Raw genomic sequence first — 16,985 nt, 5'->3', positions numbered from 1 at the left:
TATATATATATATATATATATATATATATATATATATATATATATATATGTATGTATGTATGTACATATTCATATATGTATATGTATACATACACACACACCCATATATATATATATATATATATATATATATATATATATATATATATATATATATATATATATGTGTGTGTGTGTGTGTGTGTGTGTGTGTGTGTGTGTGTGTGTGTGTGTGTGTGTATGTGTACTATGTACACACATATACATATATAAACACACACACATATATGTATATGTATATGTATATATATACATATATGTATAGAAAAATATATCTATATACATATATGTATAGAAAAATAAATCTATTTTTGTTTGTATGCACACACACACACACACACACACACACTATATATATATATATATATATATATATATATATATATATATATATATATATATATATATATATGTATATATATATAGGCAAAGATATACATTTATATACATATGTATATATACTTAAATGTATATACATATACATATGTATACACACATACATACACACACACATATAGATATATATATAAATAAATAAATATGTATATATATATATATATATATATATATATATATATATATATATATATATATATATATATATATATATATATATATATATATATGCATACACGTGTATGTGTGTGTATGTAAGTATAATATGCCTATTATTACATTCACTTTTTGTGGTATAGAATAATTTCTCCTTTCATTGCGAGCCGTGGCCCCCCAGGAGGCATTATCCAGAGGTGACAAATAATGTTACATGCAATCCCGCGAGGAAGCTCAAATTGACGGAAATTGAATGTAAGTGGGCAGGCCGGCATGGGTCGCTCTCATCACACCGTCCGCTTCGCCGATGGTGTTTTGTTTATTAAGAGAGGACGAGGGAGAGGGAAGGGGAGGGAGGGACAGGGCCAATAACTACGTATTCTTTGTCTTTGATGTATGAAGGTGCAATGAAAAACACAATACCGTGTTGATAATATGGAAGAAAAACCCACAATGTACAAACTAGATTTATTGATGAAAGTGAGACAACAGTTTCGGAATCGTCCTCGATTCCATCTTCGGGTCTGAAGAGGCAAGGGAGACGAAGCGGTATAAGGTGCTCCGATCCTCGAAGAATAAATGGCGCTATTTGTAGGCTGAGCCAAAGCGAGGCACTCACGCCTGATTGAGACACCGGATCGCGCCGTGGCAGCTCTGCGTGCTGGCAACCCCGATACGAGGTCTAGATCGCCAGGGAACCCGCGCGGCGCCAGTCACCCTTGGGCGTGCGAAGCCTGATGCCAGAGGGCTTGCGTGTCTGAGTCTCGGGCGATGAAGCTGGTTCTCGTGGCTGTCGCGGCTCTGCTTGCCGGCGGCGGGGCGGTGGACCCCCTGAACATCGTCGGCCAGCTGACGGTGTCGGAGCTGACGCAAGTCATCAACGATATCATGGAGGAAGTGATGACTAGAGTGATGACAAAAACACTTCCTTCTGTGCAGAAGAAAGCGGTGCAAAACGATGGTGGGTTCTCGGCGTACAAACACACACAGAAGCACACACACACGCAAGTAATTATTTAGTCTTAATTAAATTATTTAGATTTTGAGTGTTTGATATATTAATTTATTGTTATAGACAATAACAAAACAAAACATTATGAAAAATTATGTATAGTTTAGGCATTAGGCCACAGCAATTTTTTTTTATCTTGAATAGGCAAATATGGTGATAATGAAATGTCGGCGGAGGGAAATCTAAATAGAAAATATTCATTAAAAAATTGACACACACACACACACACACACACACACACACACACACACACACACACACACACACACACACACACACACATATATATATATATATATATATATATATATATATATATATATATATATGTACTTTGCCATTTTGCACACCACTCGCCATGGCCATTTTTGTTTTAATGATTAAATGTGAGTATTTACATCTCAGTGCTGATCAGAAACGATTACGGACGACGGACACGATAGACAATAGACATGACATGACGCGTGAGAGTAAGGTATTTCCGCCGAATATATTTTATTTTTGTTTTGAGGACGGGAGAAATGATACCATACACAATGAATCATAGACAAATTGATTTGTATTTGTTTAATTTTTTTTGCTATTTCTTTCGCGGACATCACAATATCGAGAAGAAATTGAAATAAATAAGATTTGGGATTTTCACTCTTTTTTCTGAAAAAAAAAATGTAGCCTTATCCAAAATCGTGAAAAAATATTGCCTGAAGACGAAGCAGGCACAATCAAGGTTTAACTAAGCATGAGAAAACCATTTTTTTCTTTAACAATTACAGTTATGTTCATAAAAAAAAATCAAATATCGATTCAAATTCCAATTTAGAGTATTTAAAATTGGAGTTCAGCAGATAAATCTTGTCATTAAAAAATGCTTCCCCCATATTTTGCTCCCTCTTGGGCCCAAAACAATCGAATAACATACACTTATGACCCTGACAATATATCTCGGAACCAAGTTTCTATCCTGGATTGTTTTGGCTTTATATAACAAAGGGAGACTAAATAAGCCCCGTGAAAAACATCAAGGTAATTGCATACAGGTAGAGCCCCCTCCGTCTCGTTAAAAATCCTAGCAATTTTTTAAAGCTAAATCTCACTTTCTTTTATCTTTATTCCTTCCCAATAGCATTTTTTTTCCTCTTTTACGTGGTTTCTTTATCGATCGTCACTTTTCTACCATTGTTATTACTGAAGCATTTTCAAAGAGAATATATTATAAAAGTGCTCATCATATCACACATTTTGAGAGGGACACGAAAAAGTTGGCGTTGATGAAGTTACGACTAGATGCATGCTCACGTAGATGCATAATTACTTGTATGATTTAATCAATATTGTTATAACTGCCAGAAGGTAAATCTAAAATTTCCCTCTTTTTATCTATGACCTTGAAAACCACAGAGGGAGTCAGAACGATAAGACAGCTGCATTGCACATTTATATAGACATTTACTAAACAGACATACATGCTCACACTTTATTTATAGTAAGATATTTTTTTATAATTGTTATTGTTATTATTAATATTACTATTATCAATGTTTGTATAATAATGATATAATATTAATGATAATTATAATCATTATTATGATCATGACTATTACTATTGTCGTCCTTATTGTTTTTATCGTTATTACTAAAATTATTACCATTGTTACTGTTATTATCATCATTATTATTTTTATTTTCATTATTGTTGTTTGTTACTATTATTATTGTGTTTGTTTTTTGTATTTCCTATTGAAATATCACTTTTATTTGATATTATTTTCGTTTTTGTTATCATTATCATTATTATCATTGACATTATTATCATCATTCTTATTATTATTGATGTAGTTGTTATTGTCATTATTATCGTTATTATTGTTATTGATATCATTATCATTAATATTATTATTATTATCATTGTTGTTGTTATTATTATTATCATTATTATTACTTTCATCATTATTAATATCATTATTATTGTTGTTGTTGAAGTTGTTCCTTTTGTTATTCTCATTATTGTTCTTTATGGTTTATTTCTTCTGAATATGAAGTAATTATTATTATTATTATTATTATTATTATTATTATTATTATTATTATTGTTATCATCATCATCAATATTATTAATGTTTTCATTATTATTATTATTATTACCATTATCATTATCAATATGATTATAGTAATGATGATAATGACGACTGATAATAAAGGAAATAATGATAACAATAATAATATGATTTAATATAAAATCACTATCATTATAATTAACATGATAATGATAATAGTAGTAATAATAAAAACTAATGATTTTAGTAATTATGATGATGATAATAACAATAGTAATCATCATCACTATAACTATTCTGATTATCTGTATATTTTATTATTATTATTGCTATAATGATAATAATGATAATAAAGATAATAATAATGATTATTACTATTTTTTTTGTTATTATTATTGTTTATCATTATTGTTGTCGTTATCATCGTTATTTCAGGTATCGTGGATGATGGTGGTTATTATCGTGATAATTTTGTTATTATTATTTTGTTATCATCATTATCATTATTATTATTGTTGTTATTATTTTTTCATCATCATCATTATTATCATTATTATTACATATTATTATTATTATCATTGTTATTATTTTCATTACTAGTCATTATCACTATTATTATTATTATTATTATCATTATTATGATTTTTTTATCATTATCATTATCATCGTCCTTATTGTTGTTATTATTGTCATTATCATTACCATTATTATCATCATTTTCATTATTCTTATTATCATTATTATTATTATCGTTGTTGGATATTATCATTATTATCATCATCATCAATAATAATAATCATTACTATTATTTTCATTAGCATTTTCAATATCATTACTATTATTTTCATTATCATCATCATTACTATTATTACATTAGTACTAATAATAATTAATATTGATTTTATCATTTTCATTATCATATTTTTTCATTAGTATCATTATAATGATGATAATAATAATAAAAAAAATAGTGATAATAATGATAATGATAATCATAATTGTTATACATACATACAGAGAGAGAGAGATAGGTGGTGGAGGGAAGTAGAGAGAGAAAGAAAGAGAATGGGAGAGAGCGAGGAAGGGAAGGAAAGAAAGACAGAGAAGGAAGGAGAGAATAGAATGCGAAAAAGAGAAGAAAAAGAGAAAGAGAGATAGAGATAGATAGATAGATAGATAGATAGATAGATAGAGAGAGAGAGAGAGAGAGAGAGAGAGAGAGAGAGAGAGAGAGAGAGAGAGAGAGAGAGAGAGAGAGAGAGAGAGAGAGGAAAGAGAGAGGGGAGAGAGAGAGAGAGTTAAATAAAATCATTTGTCTATTTCCATAAAATACATTTTTCTTAACACAATATGCAATATAGAATATAAAATATACATGGCATTCGATTAGTTATTGTAGTTGTAGTTTTGGTAATCTTTACATATCAGGTAATTAGGAATATTGTAATAAATGATATACAATAAAAATACAAGATATACATCGTATCCCAATAATTCCTTGCTAATATTCTAATTAAGAGTATCTAGATGAAGACATTTAATATTGTACAAATTTACATTCTATAAATATAAAATGATATAAAACAGAAAAGTACCACAGATGTTATAAAGAAGATTAGATATTTCTTTTGACACCTTAGTTATAGCTTTGTAACAAGAATTTCCTGAATTTCCCGTCTTTAACGATAATAGTGTACTTGCTTTTCTAACCTACAAAGGCAATGAATTCCGCAAAATTGGTCCTATTAATTTTAGATGTTTTGATCCGAGTTCCATTCGAAGACGTTCCAATCTCAGGCTGCTGGTCTGTTGTGTTCTGACATTGTTCCCTCCTTCCACAGAAAAGTCAAGAGCCAGTCCGTTAAATTCCAGTTCGGGATTCTATACACCAATGAACCACACACACACACACACACACACACACACACACGCACACGCATACACACACATACACACACACACACACACACACACACACACACACACACACACATACACACACACACACACACACACACATATATATATATATATATATATATATATATATATATATATATATACATATATTACTTTAATGTTTAACAACTGTAACTTTTTAATGATCAGGCTGATATTGTTATTTTTTCTGATCCCTTCCATTGCCACTCGGACTGCAAAATATTTGTTTTGTGCCCGTTCCATCTGAGTAGCATTGGTTATTCTCCATATTAGTTAAGAGTAATCAACAATGCTTAAAACCAGTGCCTGAACAATTTGATGCCGAGTAGTTTTATCTAAACAGTTCTTTATGCGTTTCCTACACATGATTCCAATATTTCTTTCTTTTATTTATTTATTTTTTACACATCTCATCAATATGAACATTGAATAGCAGATGACGATGTATGTATAGGCCTATATTTTTTACCTGTGTGCTTACCTTGATCCCTAGTCGTGCCTGTAAACATAGGCCTACACTGAGTCTTCTTTGCATTTAGCAGCAAACCGTTCTTGGCTTTACATAATATACGCTCAGCATTTTTAACCAAATCTTCGATGTTTTCTTTCGTGTATGCTGATAAAAACTGGGCTTCATCTGCCAATATGCCTTCATGCATATACTGTGACATATCATTTATATTAGAAATAAAACTGGACCTAATATTGATCCTTGTGGAACACCGTAATCTACCTTTAGTTGTTTCTGAAACATCATCGTTAATTCTCACCTACTATATCATATCTTTCAAATCATTTTATAACCAAAATGACAGATGAATCAACTGCTAACTTTGAACATTTTTTGGGAGAGAGAGAGAGAGAGAGAGAGAGAGAGACAGAGAGAGAGAGAGAAAGAGAAAGAGAAAGAGAGTTAGAGAGACAAGTAAACCTTTCTTTTAATTGCTAGGCGTCTGTGCTTATCCATGACAGAGATAAGATTCCATAAATCATAAATAATTAAATGCAGTAATACCATCATTGGATAAGGTTATGATTATATGAAAAGGTGGAGTAGCTCGACGAATATGAAAAGGTGGAGTAGCTCGACGAATATGAAAAGGTGGAGTAGCTCGACGAATTCCTCTCTCCAGGAGCTCTGAAAGCTTTGAACACTTGGTTTCAATAGCAATACGTCCTTGATTTCACAATGGTTCAGAATAATAAATGGTGATTTAGCTCTCTTTTATAGTGGCTGAGTTAGAGTTCACGATATAAACCTGAAATATAAGAAGAGGTTGAATAAAACAAACATAAAAGCTCATCATAGACTTTCTGCGTGATGGTCTCGCAGTCAAGAGGAAACAGTTTTCAGCAAGTGCATTCATGGACCATCCTCACCTTCACACACACACACACACATCATTTTTATTATTGTCATTATTATCGTTATCATTATGGTTATTATTGTTGTTGCTGTTATCATTATGATTATTATTGTTGTTGCTGTTATCATCATTATTATTATTGTTAATATTATTATTAATATTGGTTCATCATTGTTATTCATGTGTTTAAACCTTTCTCTCTCTCTTCCCTTCTATCCGTCTCTTCCTCTCTCTCTCTCGTTTTCGCTCATTCACTCTCTCTCTCTCTCTCTGTCTGTCTAATACGAATATACATATTGATTCAATAACCTCTGACAACCCGACCCTCCTTCTTCCCCAGGAGTTGCACTGCATCCCAACTGCTCTGACAACAACGTGTACAACGGCTGCGGTCTCGTCGTGCAGTACGGGTTGTGCAACAAAGCGGCTTACTACGCACGTTATTGCTGCCGCTCCTGCACTCTCGCCAACCAGATTCCTCTGTACGGGCAGCACCTGCTCAACAATGCTGAAGGTTGCTGATTCGCCCAGTAGTGTAATCTCTTTTTCTCCTTATCATTGTGGTCGTTATTATTATTGTGAATACACGTACACACACACAAACACCAAGGACATCAGTTAGGGGGTTGAGGACTAGTGGGCAGTAAATCCCCAAGACCTTTTTTATTGATTTATTTGTGTTTTTTGCATAAGTTCACCGATATAAGTCTGGTTATAGCTTAAAACTCCTTCGGAATGGCTATTTTTTTGTCTAAATTCCTGTTTGCTTCACTCACCTAACCTCCTTCGCCCCTACTTAACTTGCTAAGTGATTTTTACATAGGTTAACGGAACAAGCTATTTCACGGCCCGTGGCAGGTGAACATTAGATCAGGTCACCCAAATGATTTCATTAGTGGTCACTGATCCATAATCTATATGTTATAAAACTTATTTTTTCTTTTTTTTCACGTCGTAGGCTGTCAACATTGTTATGACTATTCTTGTTTTTTTCTGTCAACTAGAATTCCCCTTTTACCAATCGTTGAGGAAACATCAAACAGACTAAAATTGCATCATTGCACCGTGCATATTTTGAGTTAAACGGTATATCGGTATATAAAGATTTCGTATGCTTCTAGTTTTAATGCAGGAATTGCCATGAAAGGGGCGTGGTCGGGGGTGGGAAGGAAGCGTATGTGGAGTATATTTGTGAAGGGGACTTGTTTTTTCTCGTCTTTTTTTTACTTAGGTTTACCCGGGAAGGCAAAATAGCTAATTGGAAAGAAACTTAGCTGAATACAGATGAACCTGAAATTTATGATGAGATTTATTGTATGCGTAGACCACCATAATAATAATTGAACGATGAAGAAAGCAAAGCAGAATAATATACAAGATTAAAGTGAACAATGCGGAATACAAATTCACTGTTAAAATAACTTCAAAAGATCCTACAGCATATCATGTTAATACAAAAAACAAAATTCGATTGTATCCCCCTCTTTCTCAACTCCCCCCCCCCCCCACTGTTTCAGCTCCTGTCGAGGCCAAAGTGACGACAACAAGCACGAGTGTCCAGCTGGGATCCGAGGTGACAATATCTTGCCATGCCAGTGGTTACCCCGAACCGGACGTGGCCTGGTTTAAAGGGAACAGCCTCATCCGACTCTCCAATAAATACGCCTTAGGTGGTAAGTTACACACAGACATTGTTTGTATTCGAGTTGTTAAGCTTGTTCCATGGTTCGTACGTTCCAAGAAGGGTTGGTCTTTATACTGAGGCTAGTGAGTAGGCTAGTAATGGCTACTATTGTTCCTAGAGTAGAGATAAATTAGAAATAATTTAATAATTAAATAACACAGACATCGTGTGAATTAGAGTTGATAAGCTTGTTCCATGGTTCGTACGTCCCAAATAGAAGGGTTGGTCTTTATACTAAGGCTAGTGAGTAGGCTAGTAATGGCTGCTATTATTCCTAGAGTAGAGATAAATTAGAAATAATTTGATAATTAGATAACACAGACATCGTTTGTATTAGAGTTGATAAGCTTGTTCCATGGTTCGTACGTTCCAAGAAGGGTTGGTCTTTATACTGAGGCTAGTGAGTAGGCTAGTAATGGCTGCTATTATTCCTAGAGTAGAGATAAATTAGAAATAATTTGATAATTAAATAACACAGACATCGTTTGTATTAGAGTTGATAAGGCTGTTCCATGGTTCGTACGTCCCAAATAGAAGGGTTGGTCTTTATACTGAGGCTAGTGAGTAGGCTAGTAATGGCTGCTATTATTCCTAGAGTAGAGATAAATTAGAAATAATTTGATAATTAAATAACACAGACATCGTTTGTATTAGAGTTGATAAGCTTGTTCCATGGTTCGTACGTTCTAAAGAAGAAGGGTTGGTCTTTATACTGAGGCTAGTGAGTAGGCTAGTAATGGCTGCTATTATTCCTGGAGCCTAGATTTAATTAGCCTACCTATCACGAAAGGCCATAAATCATGCTTGAGACCTACTAAAGTATAGTATTAATGGCTTTTTCCCTATTTTTACTGAATGGTATTTTGTGTTGGTTGCACGGCTGTACTCCCAAGGACTTACATCTTACGAAAATGTTGATGTAATGAAAGGAATCTGCTTTTAATGCTAATATCCTCAAATTTGATTTTAATTTATATATCTATATATACATATATATATATATATATATATATATGTATATATATATATTATTTATTTATTTATTTATTTATTCATTCATTCATTCATTCATTCATTCATTCATTCATTCATTCATTCATTCATTCATTCATTCATTCATTCATTTATTTATTTATTTATTATTATTATTATTATTTTTTTTTAGAATAAGAGTATTGATATCTCCACTAAAAATATAGTTGATAGTTACTAGTATTACTAGGTTAGTTTGTGCCGTCATGGTGAAAAACTATTCTACATATATATCATTATCACTATATGTTTCTTTTGAGTTTCTTGTTCCTCTGAAAATTATCTCTATCTATATCTCTCTATCCATCTATTTATCTATCTATCTATCTATCTATCCATCCATCCATCCATCCATCCACCCACCCACCCACCCTACCCACCTACTCAGCCATCCATCTATCCATCCATCCATCCACCCACCCTACCCACCCACCCCTCCACCCACCCCCCCACCTACCCCACCCCCCCACCCACCCTACAGCTCCCCCCACCCTACCCACCCATCCACCCTACCCATCCACCCACCCACTTACCCACCCACCCACCCATCCTACCCCCCCTACCCCCCACCCACCCATCTATATCTATATTATAATATATATCTATATTATAATATAACTATATTATAATATTAATAATATATATCTATATTACATCTTCCATTCATAAGTGAGTGCGGCGCTGAACCCTCTCGTACAACGACCAAGATCCGACCTCACTATAAAGGACTTTGTGAGGGAGGACGCTGATACCTACCTCTGTGTGGCGGTGAATCAGGCTGGGAGGAACATCAGCAGCATTGATTTGAGAGCTGAAGGTAAGTGGGAGAAAGTGAGAGAGAGGGAGAGAGGGGGAGAGAGAGGAAGAGAGAGGGGAAGAGGGGGGAGAGGGGGAGAGGGAGAGAGAGAGAGAGAGGGGAAGAGAGAAAGTGAGAGAGGGGGCCAGGAACAGAGGGGGAGAGAGAGGAAGAGAGAGAGAGAGAGGGGGGAGAGAGAGGAAGAAAGAGGGAAAGGGGAAGAGAGAGGGAGAGGGGAAGAAAGAGGGAGAGAGGGAGTCAGGAAGAGAGAGGGAGAGAGGAAGAGAGAGGGAGAGAGAGAGAGAGGGGGGAAGAGAGAGGGAGAGAGGGAGAGGAAGGGAGGGAGAGAGATGGAGAGGGGAAGAGAGAGGGAGAGGGGAAGAGAGAGGGAGAGAGAGAGAGAGAGGGTGAGAGGGAGTCAGGAAGAGAGAGGGAGAGAGAGAGGAAGAGAGAGGGAGAGAGAGAGAGAGAGAGAGGTAGAGAGGAAGAGAAAGAGATAGATAGAGAGAGTGAAATAGTGTGTTTGTTTAAATGTTCATCTTTGTTGTAGACCAGTGTTCTTCTCTGACTCACTACGTTTAGATGTTTTGTATGACAGAGAGAATATTCCTCTTACGTTCTGTCAAGTGCAACAGCAAATAATTCACGTATACTTAAGATATGAGTTGTCCTTCCAACAGCCCCTATCCAAGCTCGCATCACGTCAAGGGACCAGCTGTATCCGGCCGGGGTCGATGTGACTCTGAAGTGCCAGGCCAAGGGCTACCAAACACCTGGTATCGCCTGGTACAAGAACTTCGAGGCGATTGTAGAGTCTGAGAAATATTTGAGGAAAGGTATGTAAACGTCTTCAGATTCCATTGGGGTTTGCGAATAACGAAATCTTTCGGTTTCTCAGAGTTTGCGAATTATGAAATCTTTCGGTTTCTCATTCATAGTGTGCATCCATAAAACTCATTCTTAAAAGATGTTAATTAAGGATCCTGTTTATTTAGATAACTGACTTTCTTGGTGATTTCTTAGAAAACGGTTCGGTGGATCGACTACTAACGACAGTGGTGGACACACTCACCATCAAAAACGCCGACGAGAGCGACAGCGGGAGCTACATCTGCAACGCGACGAACGAAGCCGGGTCCGACACCAGCCAGATAAGGGTCAAGGTGACAGGTAAGTACGTGTGGCTCACGGGGAAAAAAAATGTTTCTCTGGTGTCTTTATTCTGATTTAGAGTTATTTCGAAGTAGCAATTCTAGATTTTTTTTTTCATCTGAAGGTTGATACGGTAAAGTAAGCATCGTAGGGGCTGAATCTATCAAAAATAGTTCTAGATTACTCCGGAGGATTTCCAAACTTTCTCGGCAACGTGTGAATGGAAAGTGAGATGCATACAAAACAAACAAACAAACATGCATTTGATCTAAAACGTTGCATTTCTTCGCCAAAAAAGTCTCCAAACATATATCCCTCATCTTACCACAGTTCCATCTTGATGATTTTGTTTACAACTTTATGCACAAAAGTCTGTTGGTGAGCCTTTGGCCATTAACATTCTATATAAAAGTATAAATGTTATGAAATGGCAACTCAGCTCTTATTTCTTTCAAAGAACAAGCTCACGCTATCACAACATAACAGGCAATATAGACATTTTTTAGTTTTCAATCACGTATGTCTACTTTTCAAGAAATATACTATTATATCTTGACCTTTACTTAGACACTGGTCATTGAGTATTAAGGTCACATTAATCTAGGTTCCATAGCCGAGATTCTTAGGCCTTTATCGACATTCTATGATGGCCCCAAATCCATGGTCCAAATATGCTGAAATCAAATTCTTCAAGTAGCATTTTAATAGAAAATTATATTTTCATGTTCGACATTATATCAATAACACCTGTAAGAATAAGAAAAAGTAGGTGGTGTTTTTATAAGTGCGTTCCGGACATATATTCCTAAATAGCAACTAGCGGAGTGAACGAATAAATGCACTTTTGGACTCTAACCAGTTAAATCTACAGACCCTCTACCTTTTTATCAACATACTGCATCTTTGTTATACGTCCAGTTATCTGAAAATCGCTTTTCCATTGGAATATCTCACGGTAATAGAGTAATAAAGTGGTACCACAAATAAAGTAATAAAGTAATAAAGTAATAAATAAACGTAATAAATAAACGTTAATAAATAATAAATAATAAATAAATAATAAATAATAAATAATAAATAATAAATTAATAATAAATAATAAATAAATAATAAATAATAAATAATAAATAAATAAATAATAAATAATAAATAAATAATAAATAATAAATAATAAATAAACGTTAAAATTCACGGTAATAAAGTGGACCACAAACCCAGTCGCGTGTGATGGCCCATTGTTCTTTACATGTTTCCAACGTATCGTCCAGGTATAATTCTCGAAAGTGCTGAACTCCGCCTGACTATGATTCCTACGTGTGGGGGATCCAGGCCTTCCATCCCACAACCAACAACATTAAACAAGGCTCCACTATTTAAACTCTTCATTCACGGCACAACTGTTGTTCTTGGGATAATCTGAACAACTTCCATCCCACAACCAATAATATTAAACAAGGCTCCACTATTTTAACTCTTCTTTTCATTCACTGCACAATTGTTGTTCTTGGGATAATCTGAATAACTTCCATCCCACAACCAACAACATTAAACATTGTTCTTGGGATAATCTGAACAACTTCCATCCCCTAACCAACAACATTAAACAAGGCCCCGATATATCAACTCTTCACTCACTGCCCAAACGTTGTTCTTGGGATAATCTGAACAACTTCCATCCCACAACCAATAATATTAATCAAGGCTCCACTACTTCAACTCTTCTTTTCACTCACTGCACAATTGTTGTTCTTGGGATAATCTGAACAACTTCCGTCCCATAACCAACAACATTAAACAAGGTTCCACTCTTTCAACTCTTCATTCACTGCACAATTGTTGTTCTTGGGATAATCTGAACAACTTCCATCCCACAACCAACAACATTAAACAAGGCCCCACTATGTCAACTCTTCTTTTCACTCACTGCCCAAACGTTGTTCTTGGGATAATCTGAACAACTTCCATCCCCTAACCAACATTAAACAAGGCCCCGATATGTCAACTCTTCTTTTCACTCACTGCACAATTGTTGTTCTTGGGATAATCTGAACAACTTCCATCCCATAACCAATAACATTAAACAAGGCCCCAATATTTGAAATCTTCTTTTCACTCACTGCCCAAACGTTGTTCTTGGGATAATCTGAACAACTTCCATCCCATAACCAACAACATTAAACAAGGCCCCGATATGTCAACTCTTCTTTTCACTCACTGCCCAAACGTTGTTCATGGGACAATCTGAACAACTCGCCATTTCCCTTCAGATGTTACAATTCATCCCAACTGCACCGACGTGATTGACCACGATGACTGCGTGAGGTACCTGAGTACTGAGTGCAGCGTCACCGATTACATTGCGAGGTTTTGCTGTCGTACCTGCACTCTCGTGGAACACTTGCCTGCCCATGGACCACACCTTCTAAATACAGCCAAAGGTAATGTAACGTCTATATAGATCTTTTAATTTCTTCATGTATATGTGTATGTTACATAGATCTTTTCATTTCTTCATGTATATGTGTATGTTACATAGATCTTTTCATTTCTTCATGTATATGTGTATGTTACATAGATCTTTTCATTTCATGTATATGTGTATGTTACATAGATCTTTTCATTTCTTCATGTATATGTGTATGTTACATAGATCTTTTCATTTCTTCATGTATATGTGTATGTTACATAGATCTTTTCATTTCTTCATGTATATGTGTATGTTACATAGATCTTTTCATTTCTTCATGTATATGTGTATGTTACATAGATCTTTTCATTTCTTCATGTATATGTGTAGGTTATCTGTATGGAAGCTTGCCCGTACTAGCAGTTCACGTAAGAAAGTACATACGGTTTATTTTTAGCACCATTGTCCGCTGATCTCCGACTTAGTGGTAGCGATTCCGTCTGGAAGTTTCCTTGGGGTTCCAACATCGATATATCTTGCACCTCTGGCAGCCTTCTCAAGCCTACAGTCTTGTGGTTCAAAGACGGCCACATGATTGAAGAATCGGAAAAATATCGGATACAAGGTAAAGGGAAGCGTCAAGAGTGAAGAGTCACATTATAATTATGCTTATCATTTAAGTTCATAGATATTAAAAGTGACATCTTTATATAATTAAATATAATATAGATTAATTTATGAATTAATATAATAAGTATTAAAAATTACATCTTTACATAATTAGCTTATCATTTAAGTTCATAAACATTAAAAGTGACATCTTTACATAATTAAATATAATATAGATTAATTTATGAATTAATATAATAAGTATCAAAAATGACATCTTTACATAATTATGCTTATCATTTAAGTTCATAAATATTAAAAGTGACATCTTTACATAATTAAATATAATATAGATTAATTTATGAATTAATATAATAAGTATTAAAAGTGACATCTTTACATAATTAAATATAATATAGATTAATTTATCAATGAATATAATAAGTATTAAAAATGACATCTTTACATAATTATGCTTACCATTTAAGTCCATAAATATTAAAAGTGACATCTTTACATAATTAAATATAATATAGATTAATTTATGAATTAATATAAGTATTAAAAGTGACATCTTTACATAATTAAATATAATATAGATTAATTTATGAATTAATATAAGTATTAAAAATGACACCTTTACATAATTAACCGGTGCATTATGACCCGTGTTCCCAGTGAGCGAAGAGAAGGTGTGGGTGAGGCACTTCGTCAAGTCCCAGCTGACGGTGAAGACGCTGAAGGTCGGGGACAACGGCCGCTACACCTGCAGGGCCGTCATCCTGGGGACCACGGAGGAGAGACACGCCACGCTGGTGTTCGAGCAGGACGGATTCTTCTCGTTCAGGGAGCGGATTCAGTAGCGGGACTCCCCCCGAAGAGCATATTCTGGATAAACTAGACATATCTTATTTTTACCTTGGATACCTTGGAGATCAGTAGTCATTAGGGTTTTCCGTGGGAGGCAGTGGCGTTCACCTGAAGGAGGAATGTCCAGAATACTTCATATAGCGACGCTCTTTCTCGAAGGCTTAGATTATTCTGCAGCTTGCTTGGCGTGTGCTGTTCACCTGATGTCCTTCATAGGTGGTACGATTTTCATACAGAATGCTAAAGTCTGATGCTTGCCGTAGCTTTTTTGTTTCGTGGTTTATAGTCCCAATAATCCTATTTTCCGATAACGTTCATTTGACACGTGAAGTTCGCATATCTTGAAAATGTAGGAACAAAAATAGCAGTCGTATTTGCTTCTTTACCGGTAAGGCTTTTCATAGGGTGAATGCCTGGCATAAAAGATTTGAAATATATTCTTAATAATAGCTTATTTGCCTTACTACATAGGTGGTAGTGATTTACTTCATTTTTTTTTTGCTTATGCTATACAAATATAGACAAATTACAGTAATATATTCATGTCTTAACTTTCGGCATCCCCAGTTTTCATGCAGTATTACCATTGTGACATTCGAACATTCCTCTTAATTATAAGTCAGTCTCTCTATTTACCCATCAAAAAATACAAAATTCCCAAAAGAAAAGTATTCAGTAACGAAGATAATCTACAGTCATCGTGTCAACATACAGGTGAATGAGGAAATTATCGTAAAATGTTGCCCGAAGAATGTTTCCTGTGGTTTATTTTCTCGTAAATGGATGTTGTTGGTGCGACACCTGTACCGCATATCTTGTAATCTGCCAGAATTATTTTTAACTGTGTAAGGATATGGTTTCTGGATAAAAGGGGGAATTCTGCATGACTTCTTACATTGTATTTTTTGGAATGTATACATATATAAATCATATAAATCTCCTGATATTTTAGTAAATCCCTTATGGAACAATATGTAATTCGGTCAACATATACCATTATAAACCTGTCTCTTTCCTGATTTACATATAACAAGCCACTACAATCATTTCCATTTATTATCATTAATTTCAATCCACTAGTGCTATAGGAGCGCAGATTTATCATGGGCGGCACCAAACACACACACACACAAACACACACACACACACACACACACACGCACGCACGCACGCACGCACGCACGCACACACACACACACGCACACACACTCACACACACACACACACACACACACACTTTTCGAATACCCACTCCGATGGATGTTGCAATACACGAACTCTGAATCTGGCCAAGATCACGTGTTCTGTGCGTATGTAAATGCTCGCTTTCACATACATTCTCTTACCGATACTCTCACATACATGGCACTGACTCATATCGTCAACCATGTGTCTAAGTTAAATTATAAAAACGACCATGGAACCACATACAAACACACTGTCACAACGGCAATGTTGCTTATTTATAGA

The 16,985-nt window shown here is 34.8% G+C and overlaps 1 protein-coding gene across 1 annotated transcript; it reads left to right on the top strand.

Moving 5' to 3' along the window:
* Positions 1–1,262: 1,262 nt before the first annotated feature.
* Positions 1,263–16,454, top strand: LOC113813434 (neural cell adhesion molecule 1). Its single transcript, XM_070132642.1, has 9 exons — positions 1,263–1,552; positions 7,306–7,479; positions 8,483–8,638; positions 10,352–10,498; positions 11,158–11,313; positions 11,501–11,647; positions 13,897–14,067; positions 14,494–14,661; positions 15,324–16,454. Exons 1-9 carry the CDS (start codon positions 1,363–1,365, stop codon positions 15,506–15,508), a joined length of 1,494 nt encoding a protein of 497 aa, XP_069988743.1. The 5' UTR covers positions 1,263–1,362; the 3' UTR covers positions 15,509–16,454.
* Positions 16,455–16,985: the final 531 nt, after the last annotated feature.

The sequence above is a fragment of the Penaeus vannamei genome, chromosome 18 (assembly GCF_042767895.1).
Source record: "Penaeus vannamei isolate JL-2024 chromosome 18, ASM4276789v1, whole genome shotgun sequence".
Lineage (NCBI taxonomy): Eukaryota > Metazoa > Arthropoda > Malacostraca > Decapoda > Penaeidae > Penaeus > Penaeus vannamei.
This window is presented reverse-complemented; position numbering and strand designations above follow the sequence as displayed.